Source organism: Esox lucius, chromosome 7 (assembly GCF_011004845.1).
Source record: "Esox lucius isolate fEsoLuc1 chromosome 7, fEsoLuc1.pri, whole genome shotgun sequence".
Classification (NCBI taxonomy): Eukaryota; Metazoa; Chordata; class Actinopteri; order Esociformes; family Esocidae; genus Esox; species Esox lucius.
In genome coordinates, this window is record NC_047575.1 from 4,532,527 (window position 1) to 4,553,847 (window position 21,321).

Consider the following 21,321-nt stretch of genomic DNA (forward strand, 5'->3'; position numbering starts at 1 on the left):
TTTTATGGTTTGAAGAACCTCCATTCCCAGGTGACCAGAACTGTCAAATAATCTCAAGCTACTTTTGCACAGCGTGCATACCTGGTGCCATTATGGTTTATTAATACCCTACGTGCAAATCCCCAAAAAGTACCTCAGATATTAGGGTTAGTTAGGTGGGTGGGTTTGAATAAAGACGTGCAGTCTTAAGTGAAGCTGAATGCTGTTACGGTGACGTGACATGTATACCGCTGGCCTGTGGCCAAACATCGATGCATATTCCTTACGTAATGTCTATATTCTTTAGCTAGAAAACGTATTGACAAAAACAACGGCAAGTAGGTGTGGTTGCTATCAACCATTTTAGCACATACATTTGGCAGAGGTGCTCAAATCAAGTGTTTTCAAAGCACATTGAAAAGCACTGCAAAACACAACCAATTATCACCATTCTCTCAAAATCACAAAAGCAATTCCCCTTAAAATTAAAATAAAGACTTACAATAATATATACAACAAATTGCTTGTTACCTAAGATGTCTTTCATTATACAAGAGTCTTATATATTGGTCCACCAGCCCCCCAAAACATTCCCCCACAGAGATTTTGTTTGTACCATGTTATATCCATAGGTTTAGGCAACACTTGCAGGATCTAAAGGTAGGAGATAAACAATGACGTTTAATGGCACTGACCTTGTTTCCAAACCTCTTCCAGTGAAAATGATTTGACTTTTATCTGCTTATACATCAGAGGGGTGGAATCACAGGTTGCAACTATAATGCCGGTAAAATAGTAGTTTATTTTCCTGGACAAACCTCAGGTGCAGGTCCCATAATGACAAAAATGATGTGAAATGTATAAAAAGCTTAAAGAAAATATATAATATATTAGAAAATATATATTAAAAAACGAGTGAAGTATTTCCATACAGATGTGATCCAAATAAATTGACAGTTGTATTTACAGTATATTCTTTACTTATAATGGTCTTCTGAAAATAAGAGGAAAATTGTGAAATAGGAAAAGGAAATAGAGAGATGAGTGAAAGGAGAGGAATGCCGAGTGTCTGGTTTCCTCCCTTCTTCCTACACTAATTCTGCGCCCCTCCATTCATATTATGATTGGGAAACCTTTCTCCGCACTAACACACACACCGACACGCTTTAACTGGTTGACCTGGTTCTGCATTTGTCCAGTTTTAACTGCTGTAACCTAGGAAAACAGAAAACCTCAATATAACGTTGCATACAACACATACACATTACAGTAAAGGGCTCGACATGTAACATACATGCTGCTGCACTGTGTTAGTAGTTGATGTTTTGCTTTGTGGATTTACCTGCACAGATATAGGCTTTCCAGGAAGACACTGGACCTGTATCTGTTATTATCTTAAAGAAACACTGCAGCTACTTGCAAACTTTTGTTTTCAAAAAACAATATTGCAATTATAAATGGCTATACAGATGGTGCCTTCTGGTGCTGTTGGCTTCCCTCCTTACCTCAGGGTGCAACAGAGGAGCAATAGAGACACAAAAACACACACACTTGTGCCGTGTGTGTCATGAGGCACCTGAATCTTCATTTTCTCTGTCATAGTGCCTTACCTGAGGTAGACATACTCTCATGCCTGTGTTAACTGCTTACCTAGTATTCATCTCATGACAACTCTAACGACCAATGCCTCTGTGGCATCATGTTTATGAAAACGTTGAGTTTTCCAGAATGTTCTAAAGCTAAACCACAAGAATGTCAGTCAACCAGAGGAACAGGACTTGTAATTTTTATGATGAAATACAAACACATCAAGATTTTACGCAATCAGTGAAGTTTATTACATAAAGCCTTTTTAAAATCAATAGTTGTCAGAAAGGGCTTGTTCAGACATCTAGCTTATAATCGCATAGAAGCTCCAGGTTTTGGAAAACATGACAGAAAAACCTTGTCAGTGACTCCAACCAAGTCCCATTGCTCACCACATCAAGTTAACAGTTACCTAAACAATTTCAATTTATTGCACCCAATACTGTTAATCTCCTGCATATCAACAGATGGATGCACTGGAACTGTATTATGTAATCTGTCTACATCAGCTGTAAATGAATAGATATTGTATGCTCACCCCCCACTTTAGAAATGTATGTGAATTTCATATATAGATCGATATGTAATCAGTCAATTCCTACCACTAACAAACATTATTCATATTATTCAGATATAAATGTCCCGGTATGTGTAGGACTATGTGTACTTAACGAATAACAAATATTATTCAGATTCTAAAATAATAGGATTAATTTTTATTTTGGAAAAATAAAACAATAAACAATAAAACAATCTACATTTCCGAAACAAATACAGCTTATTATGCTGCGGTTACCTTCTTCAGTCCATCTTCTCACCTTCCAGATGAGTCACACCTACAGGTGATTGACGTGGAGGACCCCCCCCCCCTTCGCGTCTATTGGTTAATGTTCCTGTCAATTATAAATTCCCGGCCCACCGTCATAGGCTACTTGAGCGCAGGTAAAAACGACCTGTGAGCCAGAGGGAGGGATTTGGAATTACCGCGCGCACCTGGATCCCACAACGACGCGCTTATCACGCAGCAGTTGTCAAATCTATATGTAGGCTACTTTACATAAGTTATATTTATAAAGGAAGACCTATTTGAATACGTTTTATCTGAGAGATAACTATGGCAACTAGTATAGGACTGGCAATGAATCCGCCGCACACAGATGAGAGGGCTGTTTTCACGCAGCTAAAACCTGTGCGGATGTCTGGAGCGGACAGCGCAGAGGACTCGTCCGTTTTTGAGGAAGTGAAACCTGCGGTGAGAATTCCTTCTTAACCCGGTGGAAGGTAGCCCAGGTGTAGCCACGGGCTCCACCGTATTCCTCTCTTCTACTTTAGGTTTTGTAGAGTTTGTCAGAGGACACTCCCACTCCAGAAAATAGCCTCAATGCCTTAAACTATTGAAATATATTTACGTTTCCCGCTATTCTTTAATCACAGTAAACCGATCTGTATAATGCATGCATGTACATGATTCACTTTGCAATGTTCTTGGAAGAAAAAGCACATCTAGTCCTATTCAATAATTGAAAAAACTAGTTATGGGCATCCAAACTTGAAGTAATGTTAAATAAGACTTGATTGACACATTGACTGGTGACGAGTTTGTTCGTTGTAAATGCATCTGTTTAAATGCATCTAATCTAAGTGCATGAAATGTAGGCCTGAGGTACAGTTACTCTCTGAACTTTATCAATGGACACATCCAGAAATAATTATCTTTGTTTCAACGACGAATTAATTAAACCTAGATTTGACTGTTTTTTTCGTATACAAATATCCGTATTATTAGTATTTGCCTAACATATTTTTAACAAATGTATCTTGCATTAGGGATAGGAGCGTCTTTATTGTTAAAAAAATATGTCCTTGCAACGGTCTGACTTTTCTATTGTTTTGCTGCCGATTTCAAGTGGGTCTGAGCAAGGGTTTCCCAAGATTCTGACCCTCATCTGTATATAGTTCAGTTCCCCTTCTGGTGTCGTGTTTTATGTTTACCCTGCACTATTTGGCTGAATGCCAACTGCTGAATGGGATCTGATGGTGTCCAATCACCGTAGATTTTTTTTTTGTCATGTAAATTCCTTTATAATTCACAACAATTCACTTTGATGTGGATTAATGTTACCTTATCTCTCTGTAGCACCTGTTTTGTATGTTTGTATGACTTTCACATGAGACCTCACTATAATTTGATGGATACACAGTAACAATAGAAATAATAATAATAATTATTATTATTATTATTAATATTATTATCATTTAAAAGGGAACCATTAAGAAGCATATTTTAGCTTTTTGAAATGGAACTGTCAGTGTTGATTATAAATGTGGCACTTGGCCACTATATTCCCAAGAGAGTCATTAGGCTAATTTATGGGAAATTCCATGGGGCAGTCAACTGAGCATCCAAAAATGAAAATCTCCAAATTATTTTTTTTTAGATTGCAGTCTTTCTTTTCCCAGGGTGTATTCATTTGAAATTCCATGCATTTTCACAATTACAGATTAGGTGGCCATGTCTCAAATATGGCTTTAAATTTGTGTTTAGCCAGATAAGTCCACATTTTTGGGTACTGCAGACACAAAAAGTTTCATATGCATTTTTATTACACATTAAGTTTCTAAGCATGTCCATTTTATAATGCTGGAATTGCCTTTATTCACAAATATGCCAAACAGGGACGGGGCACTGGATTCATTTGGACTAAATATAAGGCTGTTTTGGCCTCAGAGACATGTCTTTTTGTAAAAAGGAGTTGATGCTCTCTGTTAAAAGGTGTCTAATTACGGTGCCTCCCCTTGCCTTGCCTGTCCTGACAGCAGTATGCAGTTAGACCTGTCTGCACAGGGACATGCTCTATGGGGCGGCTAGTGTGCTTATCCCTAATCTTTAAACTGCCTGAGGCGATAGCTGGATGATACAACACCAAGTCAATGGAAAGTCACTGCATGCCAGAGGAGAAAGGTGGATGGATGAGCCTATGTAGTTTGCTACTGTTGTGAAACTCATGTCACTGTGGTTGAATATAGTGAGAATTACCTCAAATTTTCATGTCTGATGTAATGATGAGGCACTCTGGTCTCAGTTCTGATATTGCCTTTTGTTGTACTGATGCCATTTAGTTACAAGAGATTTGAAGGGATCTTGGTGTATTTACCTTTTTGTAATTACAGAGGAATTAAAAAGTTTGGGCCACATTGACACCTGGCCACAGCGACATGCTTTCGGTAGTCTTTCATTTAGATCACTGTGTCTCCTTCAGGGGCCCTGAATTAAGGATATTGCGAGACAGATTTTTCCTCTTTCTTGTAGGTTATTTTAGATTTCCAAATTCATTTCTTAGACACTTTTTCCTCCCCTGACAGACTTTCATGAAGTGTGGTAGTCCCTCCTTCAAAGGTCTGCATTCAGTGGGGTTTAGTTTGACTAGTCATTTGACTGCTAATGCAACAAATCCCATTTGCATTGTCTCTACTGATCTTTCCAACAGCCATCTTGGGCAAACCTCCATACTCTATATCAGTGTTTCCCAATCCTGGTCCTCGGGACCCAAAGGTGTGCACATTTGTGTTTTTGCCCTAGCACTCACACACCTGATTCAAATTAAAGACTTGATGATAGGTTGATTACATCAATCAAGTTTGTAAGTGTTAGGGTACCATTAGAACCAGGTGTGTGAGTGCTAGGGCAAAAACAAAAACATGCAACCCTTTGGGTCCCGAGGACCAGGATTGGGAAACACTGCTCTACATAATAAAACAAATGTTTTTTTGGGGGGAGTGGGATCTATATTGCGTTTGAGTAAATCAGTGTATTCTGTTCATAGACTGGCCTTTTCATTGTTTGTGGGTGTTTGCATTTCTTATATGCTATTCCAATTTGTGGGGGTCTATCTGCTCACTATGCTTTTAGATTAGATCAGTTACAATCTGAAGTTGCCATTTTATTTTGATCAGGAGTTTTGCAGTTCACATCTTCGTAAACTGCAGGCTTGTGAGTGAAAACAAAGCACAGCCACTGAACTCCACCAACGAGTGATGCACTGGTGTTTCCCTGCAAAGATGCCCATTCAGTGGTACGGTCCATTGCCTCATTGTCATAGTGTGATACAGATCATGCTCGCTCTAGTAAGCACAGACATTTAGATAGCTTTGATGTCAGATACAATAGACTAGTCTACCTACTTATCCCACTGTGCTTATGTGGAACATTTTGTTGCATTTTGTTCTGTCATTATTTTCATGATTGTTCAGCATATATAGCTGCATTTCAATATTCGCGTACTGTGTTGTGTGAAATGCGGTGTGGCTAACAGATTGAATCAAATGATGTTTGTTAACTGCTGTAACATCCTTCTCTAAAACCCATTTAATCCTTTGAGGCTGGTTTAGTTTTAAGGATTTACCGTATGGACCAGATTTTAAATATATTTACTCATACCAGACAGGTCAGCTAAGAACACATTTTCTTGTACAAAGGCATTCTGGCAAGAAGCCTCTTGAATGGTTTTTGCTTTGGTCATAGTGGTCACCTACTTCTATGCCAGACTACACGTTACATCCAGTCAACTTCTGTGGCCAGACAACACATGTCATTACCAATCACAGGGATTTCCTGTGTCTCTCAATGCTCTATGGCCAGTCTAAACACGTCAAAATGCTTAAATCTTCTATGATAACATGTCATCACCAGTCAGCAGTCTAGCTAACGACTGGGGTCGACGACACTGCCATCAAAGTACGTTATCATCTACTAACTAACATTTCTCTCAAAGTGACTGCCCTTAAATAGCTTAAACATCCTGTTATCCTTTTGCCAGTAGCCATAAAACATAAAACAGAATGTAGGTCTCAAAGGTTCAGATTTGTGCTGTTAAAGCAGATGGTTAGTTAGCAGACGAAACAAGGGAGCTGCCTATCAGTTTTATTTTATGAATATCTCAGGAGTCAAACACACAATCTTTGGAAATTCCAGAGAGCCATAATGGGTCATTAGTGTGGAGACAGGACCACTTGTTTTTCCATTAGGAGAGAAGGATCTGTGGAAGATCCCTGATCTCCGAGCAGGTGAAGAGCAGGGTTGAAAAAGTGTCCGGCAAAGCGGGGGTGGAGAAAAACAAGAAGACAATGGACTTAAACTTTGACCTCAGTCACCATTCAGTGAACCTGGTAACATTAAGGATGCTGGAACCATATTTAGGGGCCTCAAAAAACTAAAGTGTTGTTAGAACTCTTGAGTGATGGGGTTGGATATTGATTTTATCTGATTAGTTGCAGGCTTACCGCAGTCTCAACTTACAAATTCTTATTGCATTATTGTATGTTTGTACACCATTTTTCCTGTAGTTACTCATGCCATAGTTCACTTTCATGACTTGGTACACCATTAGTCATATTTTATGGCAACATACTCAAATAGTGTGCATGGTTGCCCTGATTGGGATTTCAACTTTAGTTTAAAATCTAAACTCAAAGTCTGAATGGAAAATCACGGTCATGGTCAAGGGGTGGAAGTGTGGAAACCACCAACTCTTCCCTCACTCTTCTCCCCCTTTAAACCCCTTAACCTGAAGTAGAACTGATAAGAAGTTGAATATTTTCTTAGCTTCTTTCTCTGTTATCTGGCGTTTGGCATGTAGCAGTTGTACTTGTTCAACAATCATTAACCGACTCAGTCTTATGCCAGGGTTCAGGTGAACTCCATTGTCCTCATGACACAAAGAGAATAGACATGCAAGGAAATAGTAGAAGGGTTTGAATAAAAGGAAATGGGGTCCTGTTCATTACGGCATGCAACTTAAAACGAGAATGCAAGTTTCTTATTGGACCAATCCAGGTAGTCCCTCCTTGTTTCAGTTCATTTTCTTCAGTTTGTTAATTCCCTGATGAATGGGACCCAGGCCACTCAGATAGGAGGGGGGGGGGGGGTCACTGCTGAGGGCACTGGGTTAGCCTGCCAACACTGTTCCAACCAACACAAGACGCGTTTTGTGCCCTGTCTTGAAGGAGCTTTATACGGAGGAGCACCAAATACTAATAGAAATAAGTAAATTTCTAGTTTTGCATTGCAGTTTCGCTCCCTGGTCAGATTGCACTGATGGCAGAAGGGTCTCAGGAGTTGGTTGAGAGAGATGGTTGGAGTTACTGGGGTTTAAATGACCATGCTTCCTATACTGCTGTTTATTACACACATATGTACATACACCCTCACACACAGGCATTATTGGCGTCACACACATGTTGCTGTACCCATAAGAGGATGTGTGTAAAATCACGTCAACACTTGGGTTGCTAGGGAAGAGATTGAGAAATACAGTATACAATAGTGCCAGTGTTGACATAGCTTGCACTTCAAATAGCTGTAGAGCTATAATAGGCCTGATGAAATGTCCTCTCATGTCCATTGTACTTGCCATTGGGCTTGCCATTGTGGACATGAGGATAGGGCTTCAGTGTATCAACAGGTCATTGAATCATTTGTACAGAATCAATTGGCTGGGCTTTTGGCTTGGATTGGCTCTCTGTAGCCTAGAGTTTGCCTCTGCTAACTCAGAAACAACCGAGACGTGTTTGACTTGCAGTAGATTTGATTTAGGCAAAATAAAAATCCTGAGATTAATGTTTTCTGATTCATTATTTATCTTTTTAAGTAGACATGGTCCTCATAGTCCTCTTTTTTCGACTGTTGCATCTCATTTTAAATAAGGTTTTAGATAGAATGTTGTTTCTGTACAGAAACGAGTCAAATCTCTAGCTTCAATGGGGTTATAGCCTAGTGTATTTCCTGTTTTCCTCTCTTTCCATTTATTCTATTTATACCCTGTCCAGCCAGTATTAGTGGTGATGTTTTTGGTTTTTTGCATCGGTTTCTCATCACCTTTCTCATGCCACTGCTTTTGTTTTGGTTTCGGCTGCTTGTCGTCCTCATGTCCCCACCACACCCTCACCATGCTGTGTGTTTACTTAGTGAGGTAGCTAGCTCGCCATCCCTGCGGCACAGATGGTTCCTCTGGGGCAGGCAGGCTACGCCGTGCACACCTGCGCAGGATGGAGTGACAATGTTACTGAGCGTTTGTACAGCCAGAGCCAGCCCTCAGCTGTCAGTGACTAATAATAATCAATCGACACCGCAGCAAAGTCATTATAGAGAAAACACAGCAGAGACATCTCTGGAGGAGGATGCCGTTATGGGAGAAAGTGCTTGGATGGGGTCTTTTTTGTGGTTGCTTTTTGTTATGGCTGCCCACTGCTATTCAAGCACCCTACTGCCTTTCCTCATTATCTTGTGAATTTAAGTTGACTTTTAGTTGGTTGTAGCAGGACACCTCCATCAAGGCAGTTTGAGTAATTCGGAGAGGTCTATGAGCTCCATCGGTAGGGAGGAATGTGAGGAATGAAGGGGAGGAAGGAGGAGAAAAGGGCGGGAGTAGCTTCAGGTACTAGCTGTTCTCCTGGCGTCTCTTTCTTGATGGCTGACACTCCCCTGTCGAACTGTGTCATGTCACTTTCACCTTGACTGTGAACACATTTAGTATTACAGGGGCTGGCTCACTTAATGAAGGGTCATGAATCTAATTTATTTGGTAGGATCAGTACTAGCCACAGCCAAGCAACAACTACTCTTCCTGGGGTCCAAGCTTACATTAATAAAAAAATAACACTGTAGCAATACCACAAAATGAAATCAATTCAATAACAATACAATCTATAATGCAAAAATAATATTTGTCTCTTCACAGTTCCATCATGTTTTTAGAGACTGTTCAATCTGCTTTTAGATTTTATGGCTTGCCTGTTTACTGTGATGGTAGTAAGTTCCATGTAGTTATGGCTCTTTTTAGTACAGGATGTCTCCCAACCTCTGTTCTGGACTTGAGCAATGTAAAGAGATTTGTGGAGGAATGTCTTCAGCGTGGTATTGATGGACTTCTGAGTTGAGTTTACTGTTTCGGTACTTTCAACAAATTAAAGTATTTTTTTAGAATACTGGGGTGTATTCATTGCACCAATGAAAATGCTTTAATTGTAAATTGTGTAGTCAAACAATACAGGCAACATCCATTTACCTGTCAGTCAACTATCTGATTGGTAAGGAACTTTATATGAAACTGATTGGTCAACAACTTAGATTTCTAATCCAACAACTGCATATAAAGGCTCTTAGGATCACTTGTGCTTGTTCTTCTTTGTCAGAAGGTCCTCTGGGCCTTCTGTCTTATCTCTTTGTTGGTTCTTTGTCTTCGATTGTAACATCTTAAAATGTAAGCTTTATGGTTTCTGTCATGTGATCATTCCTTTCACATTGTGAAATCATATTCTTTGTTTGAAACCCATAATTAACGTAAGAGGCTATGCCTGGCATATAAAACCTGCATCTGACCCTATCACTTTCTCGCTCCCTCCCTCCATCCCTCCTCTACACTGCCCCCTTTCTTCTATAGATCCGCTTGGAGATGGAGAAGTACCTTCCCCAGACTCCGGTTAGCCCTCTCCTCCCTCTCACGGTGGCACCTACAGACAAGAAAAACCGCAGAGAGAGCGCCTCCCTGGTGGACGAGTACTTCTCTGAGGAGAAACCCAACATGGCCCCCTACAGCGTCAACATCAACCTCATCCTACCCAACACCACCCACCTGCGCACGGGCCTGTACCGGCCCAACAAGCCCCAGCAGCACCACCAGGGCCACCTCCTCCAGAACATTAAGACTGAGCCCGGTTTGGAAGCCTCGGCACCCTGCTCCATCCAGACCCTGCCCGACTTCACATCAGTCTTCAGCATGCCCCAGAACGTCAACACTATGTTTGTTAAACCCAACATGGCCGCTGGCGGACACCCGGTTTCAGAGACACACACAGAGCTGCACATCGGCCCCCAGCAACCGCAGGTCTACCAGATGCCTGTCCCAGTCAGCGGAGCAGACCTCACTATGACACTCTCCCACGGCCACCAGTCAGGGAACGGAGGAGGTGGCAACGGCAGAACCATGCTCAACCTGAACAGTGTCTCCCTTACGACGGCCTGTCACGGCGGGGACGACTCGTCGTTCGCCATGTCCGAGCATTTCTACCACCACAACCACAATGCCACGCAGCAGTCGCCCCAGTCGCAGCCTCACAGCCTGCCTCCGTCACCCCCCAACTCCCAGCCGGGGAGTCCGGAGAACCAGGCTGACATGCTGACCCCTCCGCCCCCCTACCAGGCCTCCAGCAGGCTGGGGGTGAAGGTCACCCAGATGTCCCACCACTCCATGCTTATGTCACACGGACAGGGGGTACTGACCGGACCCAGATACAACCGACGGAACAACCCGGAATTAGAGAAAAGACGGATCCACTTCTGCGACTTCCCTGGTGAGCCTACTAACACTGGAAAGACAGATCAATGCTCCCATTTGGTTATTTTAAAGAATGAAACATGTTGGGTCACAGATACAGGATATTGGCTTATTGTTTGTATGCTTGACAATATCAAAATTAATACATTAAGTCATTGTTAACCGCTTTGTCGTGGTCGGTGCAGGGATTCTAACATATTTTCTCTCCTTGTAGGCTGTACCAAGGTTTACACTAAGAGCTCTCACTTGAAAGCACACCAAAGGACACACACAGGTAAGAAAGAGTAACGTCAAACACACACACGCGCACGCACGCACACCCAACTGTACGGTTAAGCATAATGAGACCGGAGATGGAAGAGGAAGCAAGGCAACCCACACCATCTCACTCCATTTCAATTGCAGTCAGTGTATTAAGTAGACCTGACCTAGCCGCTATCCCACTGGGGCCTATGGTAGCACCCAACCCCCTTATGTAGAATACTTAAATGCTTAATATCCTTGGTGAACTATCTTCTGTTATCTACCATTTTTGATGTGACTAGCTTGTGCTGGGAACCTATGCAAAAGAAAAATCCAAGAGATACAGTAGAAAGAGGGTGGTGAGGGAGATGGCGTCATGAAGTTTCTGAATAGTGTTTCTTACTCAGTGTGGCTCTACATGCCTACACAAGCCTTACGAGATTTCCCCAGCCCAGAGAAAGATAGAGGGATGTAGGAAGAGAGAAAGAGCGAGAGAACAGTGGACTAGGCTAAAACCTGTTCCTCCTGCTTTTCACTCCCTATTCAGAGTGGAGGAGGAGTAGAAGGGAGGAGGGAAAGGGAGAAGGGAAAATGAAAGGAGAGAAGCAGTTTCGATGTGGCCACTTCTGTAAATGGACACCCGAATTCCCACATTTTATTGGGGCTCGCTCATAAAGAGGTAGAGGGAGAACAGTATGAACCTCTCATCTGGAAAGAGAGGGACACACCCACCCACAGACAGACCGACAGGACAGAGAGGGAATATGAAAGCATAAAGAATATCCTGTTTGTCCTCTAGCAAGGTAATAAAAAACCTTGGGCCATAGGAACAGTGTAAATCAGCACTCCTGCTCTGTGACTCCAGATACATAAGATCCCATGTCCATCACCATCACTTGTCAGCACTTAAACAAGAGAGAATCATATGGTCTTTTATTTGTCAACTTAGTCCATTAAAAAATGACCCATTGTGTGTGTGCGTGCATGTGTTTGCTGTTTGCCATGTTTTCTCATTCACTCTAATCTTTTGTTCCTGACTTCTTACCTGGCGGGTAGTTAGCCTCTTGACCTGCCAAACCTGTCCTCTCTTTCTCTCTCTCTCTCCCTCTCTCTCTCTCTCTCTCTCTCTTTCTCTCTCTCTCTCTCTCTTCCTGACTCTATCTTTCTTGTCTCTGTCTGTATCTCTCTTTCTCTTTCTTTTTGTCTCTGTCATTTCCCTACTGGCAAAGCAGCAGATGAGCAATTATTTTCTGTTTTGATTTAACATCATCACAGTAAAACAAAAAAAATGTAAATCAAGGTGACTTTATTGGAAGAACTGTAACTTTAATCTTCAGTGACACTTATAGACAGATTTGTGGCTAAGATAAAAATGTTATCATGTGAACAGGTGGAAATCTTATTTATTGTACGCTTGTCCCACATAATCCATTAATCTTGTCCATAATCTTGTCCCACATAATCCAAAGGTTTTGTAGTACACATTTCTGAAAGATACTTTTTGGGGCTACTGGGTTCTTCAGACGTTGTCTTGCTAACTGTGTACTGGAGAGGAATGAGTGCTGATGATGAATTTTGGTCCTTAATGTATGAACAGAATCAGATTTTTTTTAATTTATAATACAGATACATAAGATCCCATGTCCATCACATGTCTTACTACCACTTGTCAGCACTTAAACAAGAGAGAATCATATGGTCTTTTATTTGTCAACTTAGTCCATTAAAAAATGACCCATTGTGTGTGTGCGTGCATGTGTTTGCTGTTTGCCATGTTTTCTCATTCACTCTAATCTTTTGATCCTGACGTCTTACCTGGCGGGTAGTTAGCCTCTTGACCTGCCAAACCTGTCCTCTCTCTCTCTCTCTCTCTCTCTCTCTCTCTCTCTCTTTCTCTCTCTTTCTCTCTCTTTCTCTCTCTTTCTCTCTCTTTCTCTCTCTCTCTTCCTGTCTCTGTCTGTATCTCTTTCTCTTTCTTTTTGACTCTGTCATTTCCCTACTGGCAAAGCAGCAGATGAGCAATTATTTTCTGTTTTGATTTAACATCATTACAGTAAAACAAAAAAAAATGTAATCAAGGTGACTTCATTGGAAGAACTGTAACTTTAATCTTAAGTGACATTTATAGACAGATTTGTGGCTAAGATAACAATTTTGTTATCATGTGAACAGGTGAAAATCGTATTTATTGTACGCTTGTCCAACATAATCCAATAATCTTGTCCATAATCTTGTCCCACATAATCCAAAGGTTATGTAGTACACATTTCTGAAAGATACTTTTTGGGGCTACTGAGTTCTTCAGACGTTGTCTTGCTAACTGTGTACTGGAGTGGAATGAGTGCTGATGAATTTTGGTTCTTCATGTATACTTTTTTTAAATAATTGCAAAGCAACTAAAAACTGAACGGAAAATCTTAAATTGGTACCAGTACAATTCTACTATCACCAAAACCAGCACTCGTTCAATTGAGAACACCATTTTAGTTACCAGGTAAACAACATAGTGAGTATATTTGCCTTCCAGGACAGGAGACTCATGTGTAATGCCTTGCCGCATACCTCTGGTCCAGTGAGAGTTTCTGGTTATATAGTCTGAATACTAAGTTCTGCTTACATATTATGTTAATGAAATGAAGCAGAGATGTTGAAACATGCACAAAGAGCCACAAAGAAAAGGATTTGACTGATCTGAAAAACATGGATCTGGCTGGCATGTGGACCCTCTACACCTTCCTTGTGGAGATGATAGTTCCTCACTCCCCAACACCTTGTTTTCTATACACACCCAGGCAGGCTTAGCCCTGACAGTGACAGAGGGTCTTTAGCTGTTAAATCCTGTGTGTGTGTCTGTGTGTGTGTTAGTGTGAGAGTGTGGGTTAATATGTGGGTTAGTGTGTGTGTGTCATTTAGTGTGTGTGTTAATGTGTGCCCCCTGCCCTCTTAACAAACAAATACAGTTGGTTAAGCGGCCAGGTTCACAAAAGAAGTCCTGTGGATGGTTTTATGGGGCAGAGTCAGTGCTGTTTGCTATCTTTCAGTAAAACCACAAAGACAACTGTCATAAAATAGACAGCCACTCTATAACAGAGAGAAGGCGGGTGTTTGAACACAATATTTTGTCTGTGTGCACAAGAGTGTGTGTCTGTGTGTAGCAATGTTATACTGATAACAAGTTAACCGTTGCACAATGCCACCTGACCAAATAGTTGAAGTGAATTATCGTCACATTAACACAGTCCGTTGAAGAGCTCCGCCACCCGGACAACTGCATCGTTCACACCCAGAATCACAGACCACAGTGAACTCCCCCTTGTATCTGACCCTGTAGGCTCTGGTCCAAAGAAGTGCACTTAATAAGGAATACAAATCTACGACTGTTTGACCTGTATGTTCAGGGCTGTCTTATTGTATTGTGTACTAATGCCATGATAATGTTAGGAGAGAGAATGATGATTTTGACCCTGAGATAAAAGCAGAGCTGGACCGAACTCAAACAGAACTGCCTTCACCGATGAAAAACACATAAGCACCCACCTCTGGAACACTTACATCCTTGACTTTTCATCCCTGGCCCCTCCCAGCCATTTACCCCATGAGTAGTAGTAGTAGTAGTGTCCAGTTTGCTGTTGTTAATAAGTAATATTCTCTATCTTATCAGCACTTATGGGGGTCCTCCGCCCCTGGTAACGACCAGATGGATGAGGCCAGGTGCAAAGAACAGGAGGCAAAAGGACCCCAACGACCAGCTTGTTTTGATTCATTCTATTTGTTTATCAATCTGTTCCTTTTTAAAGTATTACAAAATAACCTTTATTATTATTATTATTATTATTATTATTATTATTGTTATTAATAATAATAATTGTATTATTATTATTGCAATTGTAATTGTCTAACATTTACAAAGAGATTTCTTCTAACACGCATAATTAACATTAATAATTGAATAATTGCCTTAGAAGTTGGCAGTGAGAGTTCTTGGTGTAGTCTAGGTGAATGTAAGTGTTTGGGTTGGACTTCATAGGAGGCATTTAGTACTCCTTACAAATCTTGATCTGCTCAAGAGAAATGGTGGCAGATAGCTTACAGGGTTAAGTGAACTGGATAGTAACTGAAGGGTTGCTGGTTTGAATCACTGAGCTGACAAGGAAAAATATCAGTCATTGCGGCCTTTGTGTAAGGCCTTAATTGCTACTGTCTATTGCTATGAATTAGAGGGTGTGCTAAATTACTAAAATCTTAAAAAATATGGGTGACATTTATTGAAAAGCTCTGCTCTGACCCAAAATATAGAAGGGAGTTACATACTCTTATAATCTCCACCCTGCACTGAGATAATTGGCCACCCCTGGTTCATACCCAGGCTTAACTGTTGTAAAAAGGGTTTTATTCAATAAGTGAGCATTTTGACATAGTACACATTACTGCCCACAAACACAGCCAATGAGTGAATGCAAGTAAATAAGGGTGTGTGTGTGTACTTGTTCAAAAGTGGTTTATCATGCGACTGTTGACACACACTACAAAAATAAACATTTCTACTTATTGTTTTTGGCTTTCACAAAGGATATTGCACAATTAGCTGCATGTTGGCATTTAAAACATTTAGAATAGATTGGATTCAACTTTATTGTTGTTGAAGAGTACAAGTACATTACAACAAAATGCAGTTAGCATCTAACCCTAACTGCAAATAGAGGGCAGTACGTTTCAAGTATTTACAAGTATTGAGTATATGTACACTCACCTAAAGGATTATTAGGAACACCTGTTCAATTTCTCATTAATGCAATTATCTAATCAACCAATCACATGGCAGTTGCTTCAATGCATTTAGGGGTGTGGTCCTGGTCAAGACAATCTCCTGAACTCCAAACTGAATGTCAGAATGGGAAAGAAAGGTGATTTAAGCAATTTTGAGCGTGGCATGGTTGTTGGTGCCAGACGGGCCGGTCTGAGTATTTCACAATCTGCTCAGTTACTGGGATTTTCACACACAACCATTTCTAGGGTTTACAAAGAAAGGTGTGAAAAGGGAAAAATATCCAGTATGCGGCAGTCCTGTGGGCGAAAATGCCTTGTTGATGCTAGAGGTCAGAGGAGAATGGGCCGACTGATTCAAGCTGATAGAAGAGCAACTTTGACTGAAATAACCACTCGTTACAACCGAGGTATGCAGGAGAAGCATTTGTGAAGCCACAACACGCACAACCTTGAGGCGGATGGGCTACAACAGCAGAAGACCCCACCGGGTACCACTCATCTCCACTACAAATAGGAAAAAGAAGCTACAATTTGCACAAGCTCACCAAAATTGGACAGTTGAAGACTGGAAGAATGTTGCCTGGTCTGATGAGTCTCGATTTCTGTTGAGACATTCAGATGGTAGAGTCAGAATTTGGCATAAACAGAATGAGAACATGGATCCATCATGCCTTGTTACCACTGTGCAGGCCATGTCCATCCCTTTATGACCACCATGTACCCATCCTCTGATGGCTAATTCCAGCAGGATAATGCACCATGTCACAAAGCTCGAATCATTTCAAATTGGTTTCTTGAACATGACAATGAGTTCACTGTACTGAAATGGCCCCCAGAGTCACCAGATCTCAACCCAATAGAGCATCTTTGGGATGTGGTGGAACGGGAGCTTTGTGCCCTGGATGTGCATCCCACAAATCTCCATCAACTGCAAGATGCTATCCTATCAATATGGGCCAACATTTCTAAAGAATGCTTTCAGCACCTTGTTGAATCAATGCCACGTAGAATTAAGGCAGTTCTGAAGGCGAAAGGGGGTCAAACACAGTATTAGTATGGTGTTCCTAATAATCCTTTAGGTGAGTGTATATTACAAGTGGAATGTGCAGATGTGCAATTAAGGTAAATGCATTGCTAATGTCAATACTAAATGTGCAAACAAGGCAAATAAAGGAGTAATGTAGCAGGGTAGCATGAGCAACCGGGATGCAGAGATGGCAGCACTAAGGTCCCTTAGGTAAACGTGTGTAACAACTGTAAAAAATAAATTGTATATAAAAATGCAAGCACATTGGCAATTCTATGTGTGCAAAGAGTGTGCAAATTTTAAACATTTACAAATAAGTTGGAGAACTAGCTGTAGGATAGGATTTTGTATGGGTTTTGTGTGCCCATTCATTTGGTTTTAGCCGTGACAACATTTTATAAATCCATCCATGCACTGCAAGTATTATTAACATAGATATTCACCAGAAAAGGAACCAGCCAAGCCTAGTTCAGCCGGCCCGCAATTAAGTGATAAATATTAATGCCCTGACTGGTTTTGGACCCAGGTCTCCCACATGAGTGACTGTGTCTTTAATCACTACACCACGGTGCTATACGTTTGCCCAATATCGGTAGAGCACCTTGACATTAGATCATTTTGTCACGCATTTACATCATGCCAAGTTTGAATATTTCGCTAGACACCATAACGTTTCTTATTACGTTTACCTCCACCACAAATAGCATCTACGAATTGCATGGCTTTTGCCTCTGGCCATTTTAACAGCTTCTAGCTTAGTATTTGGAATAGTCATAAGATTTCAGCAATTTCTAGCGAGACTGAATATGAACTTAACACAGCCAAAGCTATTTAATGGCACAAAAAAGTTTTTCTTTCATTCGTGAATGACATTGATACAATAACTATCAATACAGGTGACAATAACTGATTTTACATCAAGTGAAAAGACAAGAGAATTGTGGAAACCCCTACTCTTTTACTGCCCTGTTGTGATCTAGCCTATATTACCCCAGAAATCATGCACGGATGCACACTTTGAAAATCCACCAGAAATAGTCGCAATATAAACACTTTTATTTTACTTACTACAACATAGCCACTGAAGGTTGTACTGTAGCCAGCAAAGCTTGTGTGTTTCCTGGCCAAAGAGGCATGCACGGATGCATACTTTGAAAATCCACCAGAAATATTTGCAGTATAACCATGAACAGTTTTAATTTAGGCTTAGTATAACACAGCTCCTGAAGGTTGTAGCCAGCAAAGTTTTTTTCTATCGGGAACAAATCCTAATGCATAATTTGTTTTGACTGTGATGAGATTCAAATGTGGGACCTATTGGTTGCACGTCCGCGTCTTTAACCACGACACTACTTAACAAAATGTCATTCATTTTAAGTTATTTAATTTAATATTGATTCCAGGTAAGTATATTAAAGCCACATTTTCCGCTCTGAGAGAAAAGCCAAACATGGGGATGTGCTTTAACATGTTTGACTGATGTGTGTTTGGATGGTGCATTTGACAGAGTTTGCCACACCCTGATGGAAGACAACCGTGCCAACACTGTGTTAAAAATAAAAAAGATAAATAGTGCCATGAAGAAAGGTTTCCAGCTCATCTCTCAGAATAACTATACCTCTCTCTCTCTGTCACATGACAAACTGACACACCCCTTTCTACCAGCCAAACAGGCCTCAGATGTTTTGACAGAAGAATTTCTATTTTTCTCTCAGTTGCATTCAGACCACTTTGTTGTAGGGCATTAACTGTATTGAACCCTGGCACTATTTTAAATTCTCATATAATGGACATTTGCTATGTCGGTGATTCCAGTAACACCATTATTAATACATTCCTTTTGGAATTTAATGAGGGCAAATAAACTAGCAGATTAGATCATTGACAATTTGACAGTTTGACAATTTGCTAAATGTGTACTTGAAATGGTTCACATGCTTGTCTTAAGTGTAACTGCATGTTCTTAAAGAGCAGGCTTATTATTGAGGGTGTTTACATCCATTAACTGTGAACTGTGGAGGAATTACAGCCAATAGTGCCCCCACTTTAGTGCCCCAAAGGTAATTGACAGAATAAACATAGATAACATATAGTCGTCATATTGACTACTTGAAAATCTTTTGCATTTGATTAATAATCACTCTCACCACTCTGTGTTTCAGGAGAGAAACCCTACCGTTGTAGCTGGGACGGCTGTGACTGGCGTTTCGCCCGTTCTGACGAGCTGACTCGGCACTACCGTAAACACACCGGCGCAAAACCCTTCAAGTGTGTGGCCTGCAGTCGCTGTTTCTCCCGGTCAGATCATCTGGCCCTACACATGAAGCGCCACCAGAACTAAACGGCTACACACACTCACGCAATGACCACCTGGAGCGTAAACCAGAACTGAGTGACACGTCGCCACCATCTTGAAGCTCCCAGCCACTGCATGATGGCTGCAGGCGAACTGACTGACTAATGGACTTAACCTCCTTTCCACTCCTTTGGAAATTATTGTAACCACTACAGCGACACAAAGATCAAAATGTCTGCTCCAGAGAACTTGCTGCCAATAATGCCACTCTCATCGCACGGAATGGACTTTTGAAAAAAACGGGGGACCGTGGGTGCTTGCCTTCGATTGTTCCATAGTACAGCTTATTGTATGCCTGTCTATATATATCAAAAGTATGTTTGTGTATAGACCGTGTTGTTGTGTGTGTTTTTGAAAAAGCTAAGAATGTATTGAAATGTTGTGGAATAGGGTTGGTGAATGCTCAACCAATATAACATTTCCTTAAATGGTATCATATCTCACTTACAAACCAACAGACCTTGTGGAAGACACTGTTGGACTTGTTTTACATTCATAATAACATGTTTCCATTGAGCTGTCTGTTAGGCCAGAGGGTTTAACAATGTTTGTTATTATTTCCATACCTGAAACCATGGCGACAAACTTCTATAATACGGGCTACTGACAACATTACATTATCCTACATCTATTGGCATTTGTGTCATAGTTTTGTTTTTCAACTATACTTGTATAATTACTTATTTTTTGGATTATTGTGTTCTATGGTATTTAGTCTTGCACTGTAACCTCTTTTATTTATGTATAATAATTCTTAAGTTGAACTTACTACAGCGCAAAAGACCCCAGATGATTTTAAATAGTGTCTGTAACCTGTGACCTGATCGTTTTTCCCGCTAGAACTGTGTTTCTGTACATAAGCGGTTGACGCTTCGATCATGCCCCTTATGAATGATTACATTTCCAACTTTCTGACCGAGAGACTGTTTTAACTCACTGACTGTCTGAAGCACTTCCTTCAAGAGGATCAAGTTCTCTGTGTTCATTTCCTTCATTGCGAGGGAAACCCAAAGAATTAATCACTGTAAATACTGTCGTTTTTGAAGAGAATATTTTTTTTAATGTTTTTTTTCTAATATAAATGTTTTATTGATATGAACAAAAGGGATTTTAGGTTGGTTTGTCTGTATAACTGGTTGTTCACTTTGTTTTGATACTTGTGTGTACAGCAACAAAATCCATTCTGTAGAAATTTGAAAGAACAACATTTTATGTATTTTATTTGTATTTGAGAAATCCTGAAAATGAATAAAGAGATTACAGTAAGATGGTGATTGTTTTTTATTAAATTTTTTTAAGGTGGGACATTTATTTTTGAATGCTCTGTTTATTATTTATTATCTGCTGTGCGATACAAGGAATGACTATCAGTAAGAGTCCGGTGAAATGATTGGAAACATCTATTTAGAGGCAGCAGGAAGCCTAGCATTTAGAAGGTGGAAAGGGGCTTATCTGTCCATAAGAGTTAACTCTAATTGCTCCCCGGATATTGATGTAAACGAGAATGTGTTCTTACTTGTCAACTTACTTGATCAACTTACCTGGAAAAACAGAGGCGAAAACCCTTAACCTGATATCAGCACTTTGGTCAGTAGTTCCTAAAATATAATTTCTATTGCCTGGAAGAAGATATTCTACTAAATACATTATGCTTAAATGAAAACAATTTAAATTTGCAGTCAGGAACTTTTGCAAATAACAGAAAATGCTAGATGTGTAGTATGTTTTTTATATGTGCATAATATATAAGTAAAATCCCTAACATGTCTATGTTACCCATACACAACATGAACCATTTTGGCTCAACAGTGCTACTTTTACAACCGGTGGCCAGAAATTGCAGAATGCATTTTTGTGTATCCATCCATCCATCCATCTTCTTCCGCTTATCCGGGGCCGGGTCGCGGGGGCAGCAGTCTAAGCAGGGATGCCCAGACTTCCCTCTCCCCAGACACTTCCTCTAGCTCTTCCGGGGGGACACCGAGGCGTTCCCAGGCCAGCCGGGAGACATAGTCCCTCCAGCGTGTCCT

At 40.7% G+C, this 21,321-nt stretch overlaps 1 protein-coding gene across 1 annotated transcript; it reads left to right on the forward strand.

Annotated features, from left to right (window-relative positions):
* The first annotated feature begins 2,517 nt into the window (after positions 1-2,517).
* klf5l (Kruppel-like factor 5 like) lies at positions 2,518-19,914 on the forward strand. The gene is made up of 4 exons (XM_010864935.3): positions 2,518-2,818; positions 10,005-10,914; positions 11,113-11,172; positions 19,098-19,914. The coding sequence occupies exons 1-4, from the start codon at positions 2,681-2,683 to the stop codon at positions 19,274-19,276; spliced, it is 1,287 nt and encodes a 428-aa protein (XP_010863237.1). The 5' UTR covers positions 2,518-2,680; the 3' UTR covers positions 19,277-19,914.
* Positions 19,915-21,321: the final 1,407 nt, after the last annotated feature.

Excerpts from the sequence above, each read along its gene's own strand:
- klf5l (XM_010864935.3), top strand. The coding sequence starts at position 2,681 with ATGGCAACTAGTATAGGACTGGCAATGAATCCGCCGCACACAGATGAG. Across the intron at positions 10,915-11,112 it reads CCACTTCTGCGACTTCCCTG|GCTGTACCAAGGTTTACACT; the intron begins GTGAGCCTACTA and ends CTCTCCTTGTAG. Across the intron at positions 11,173-19,097 it reads ACACCAAAGGACACACACAG|GAGAGAAACCCTACCGTTGT; the intron begins GTAAGAAAGAGT and ends TCTGTGTTTCAG.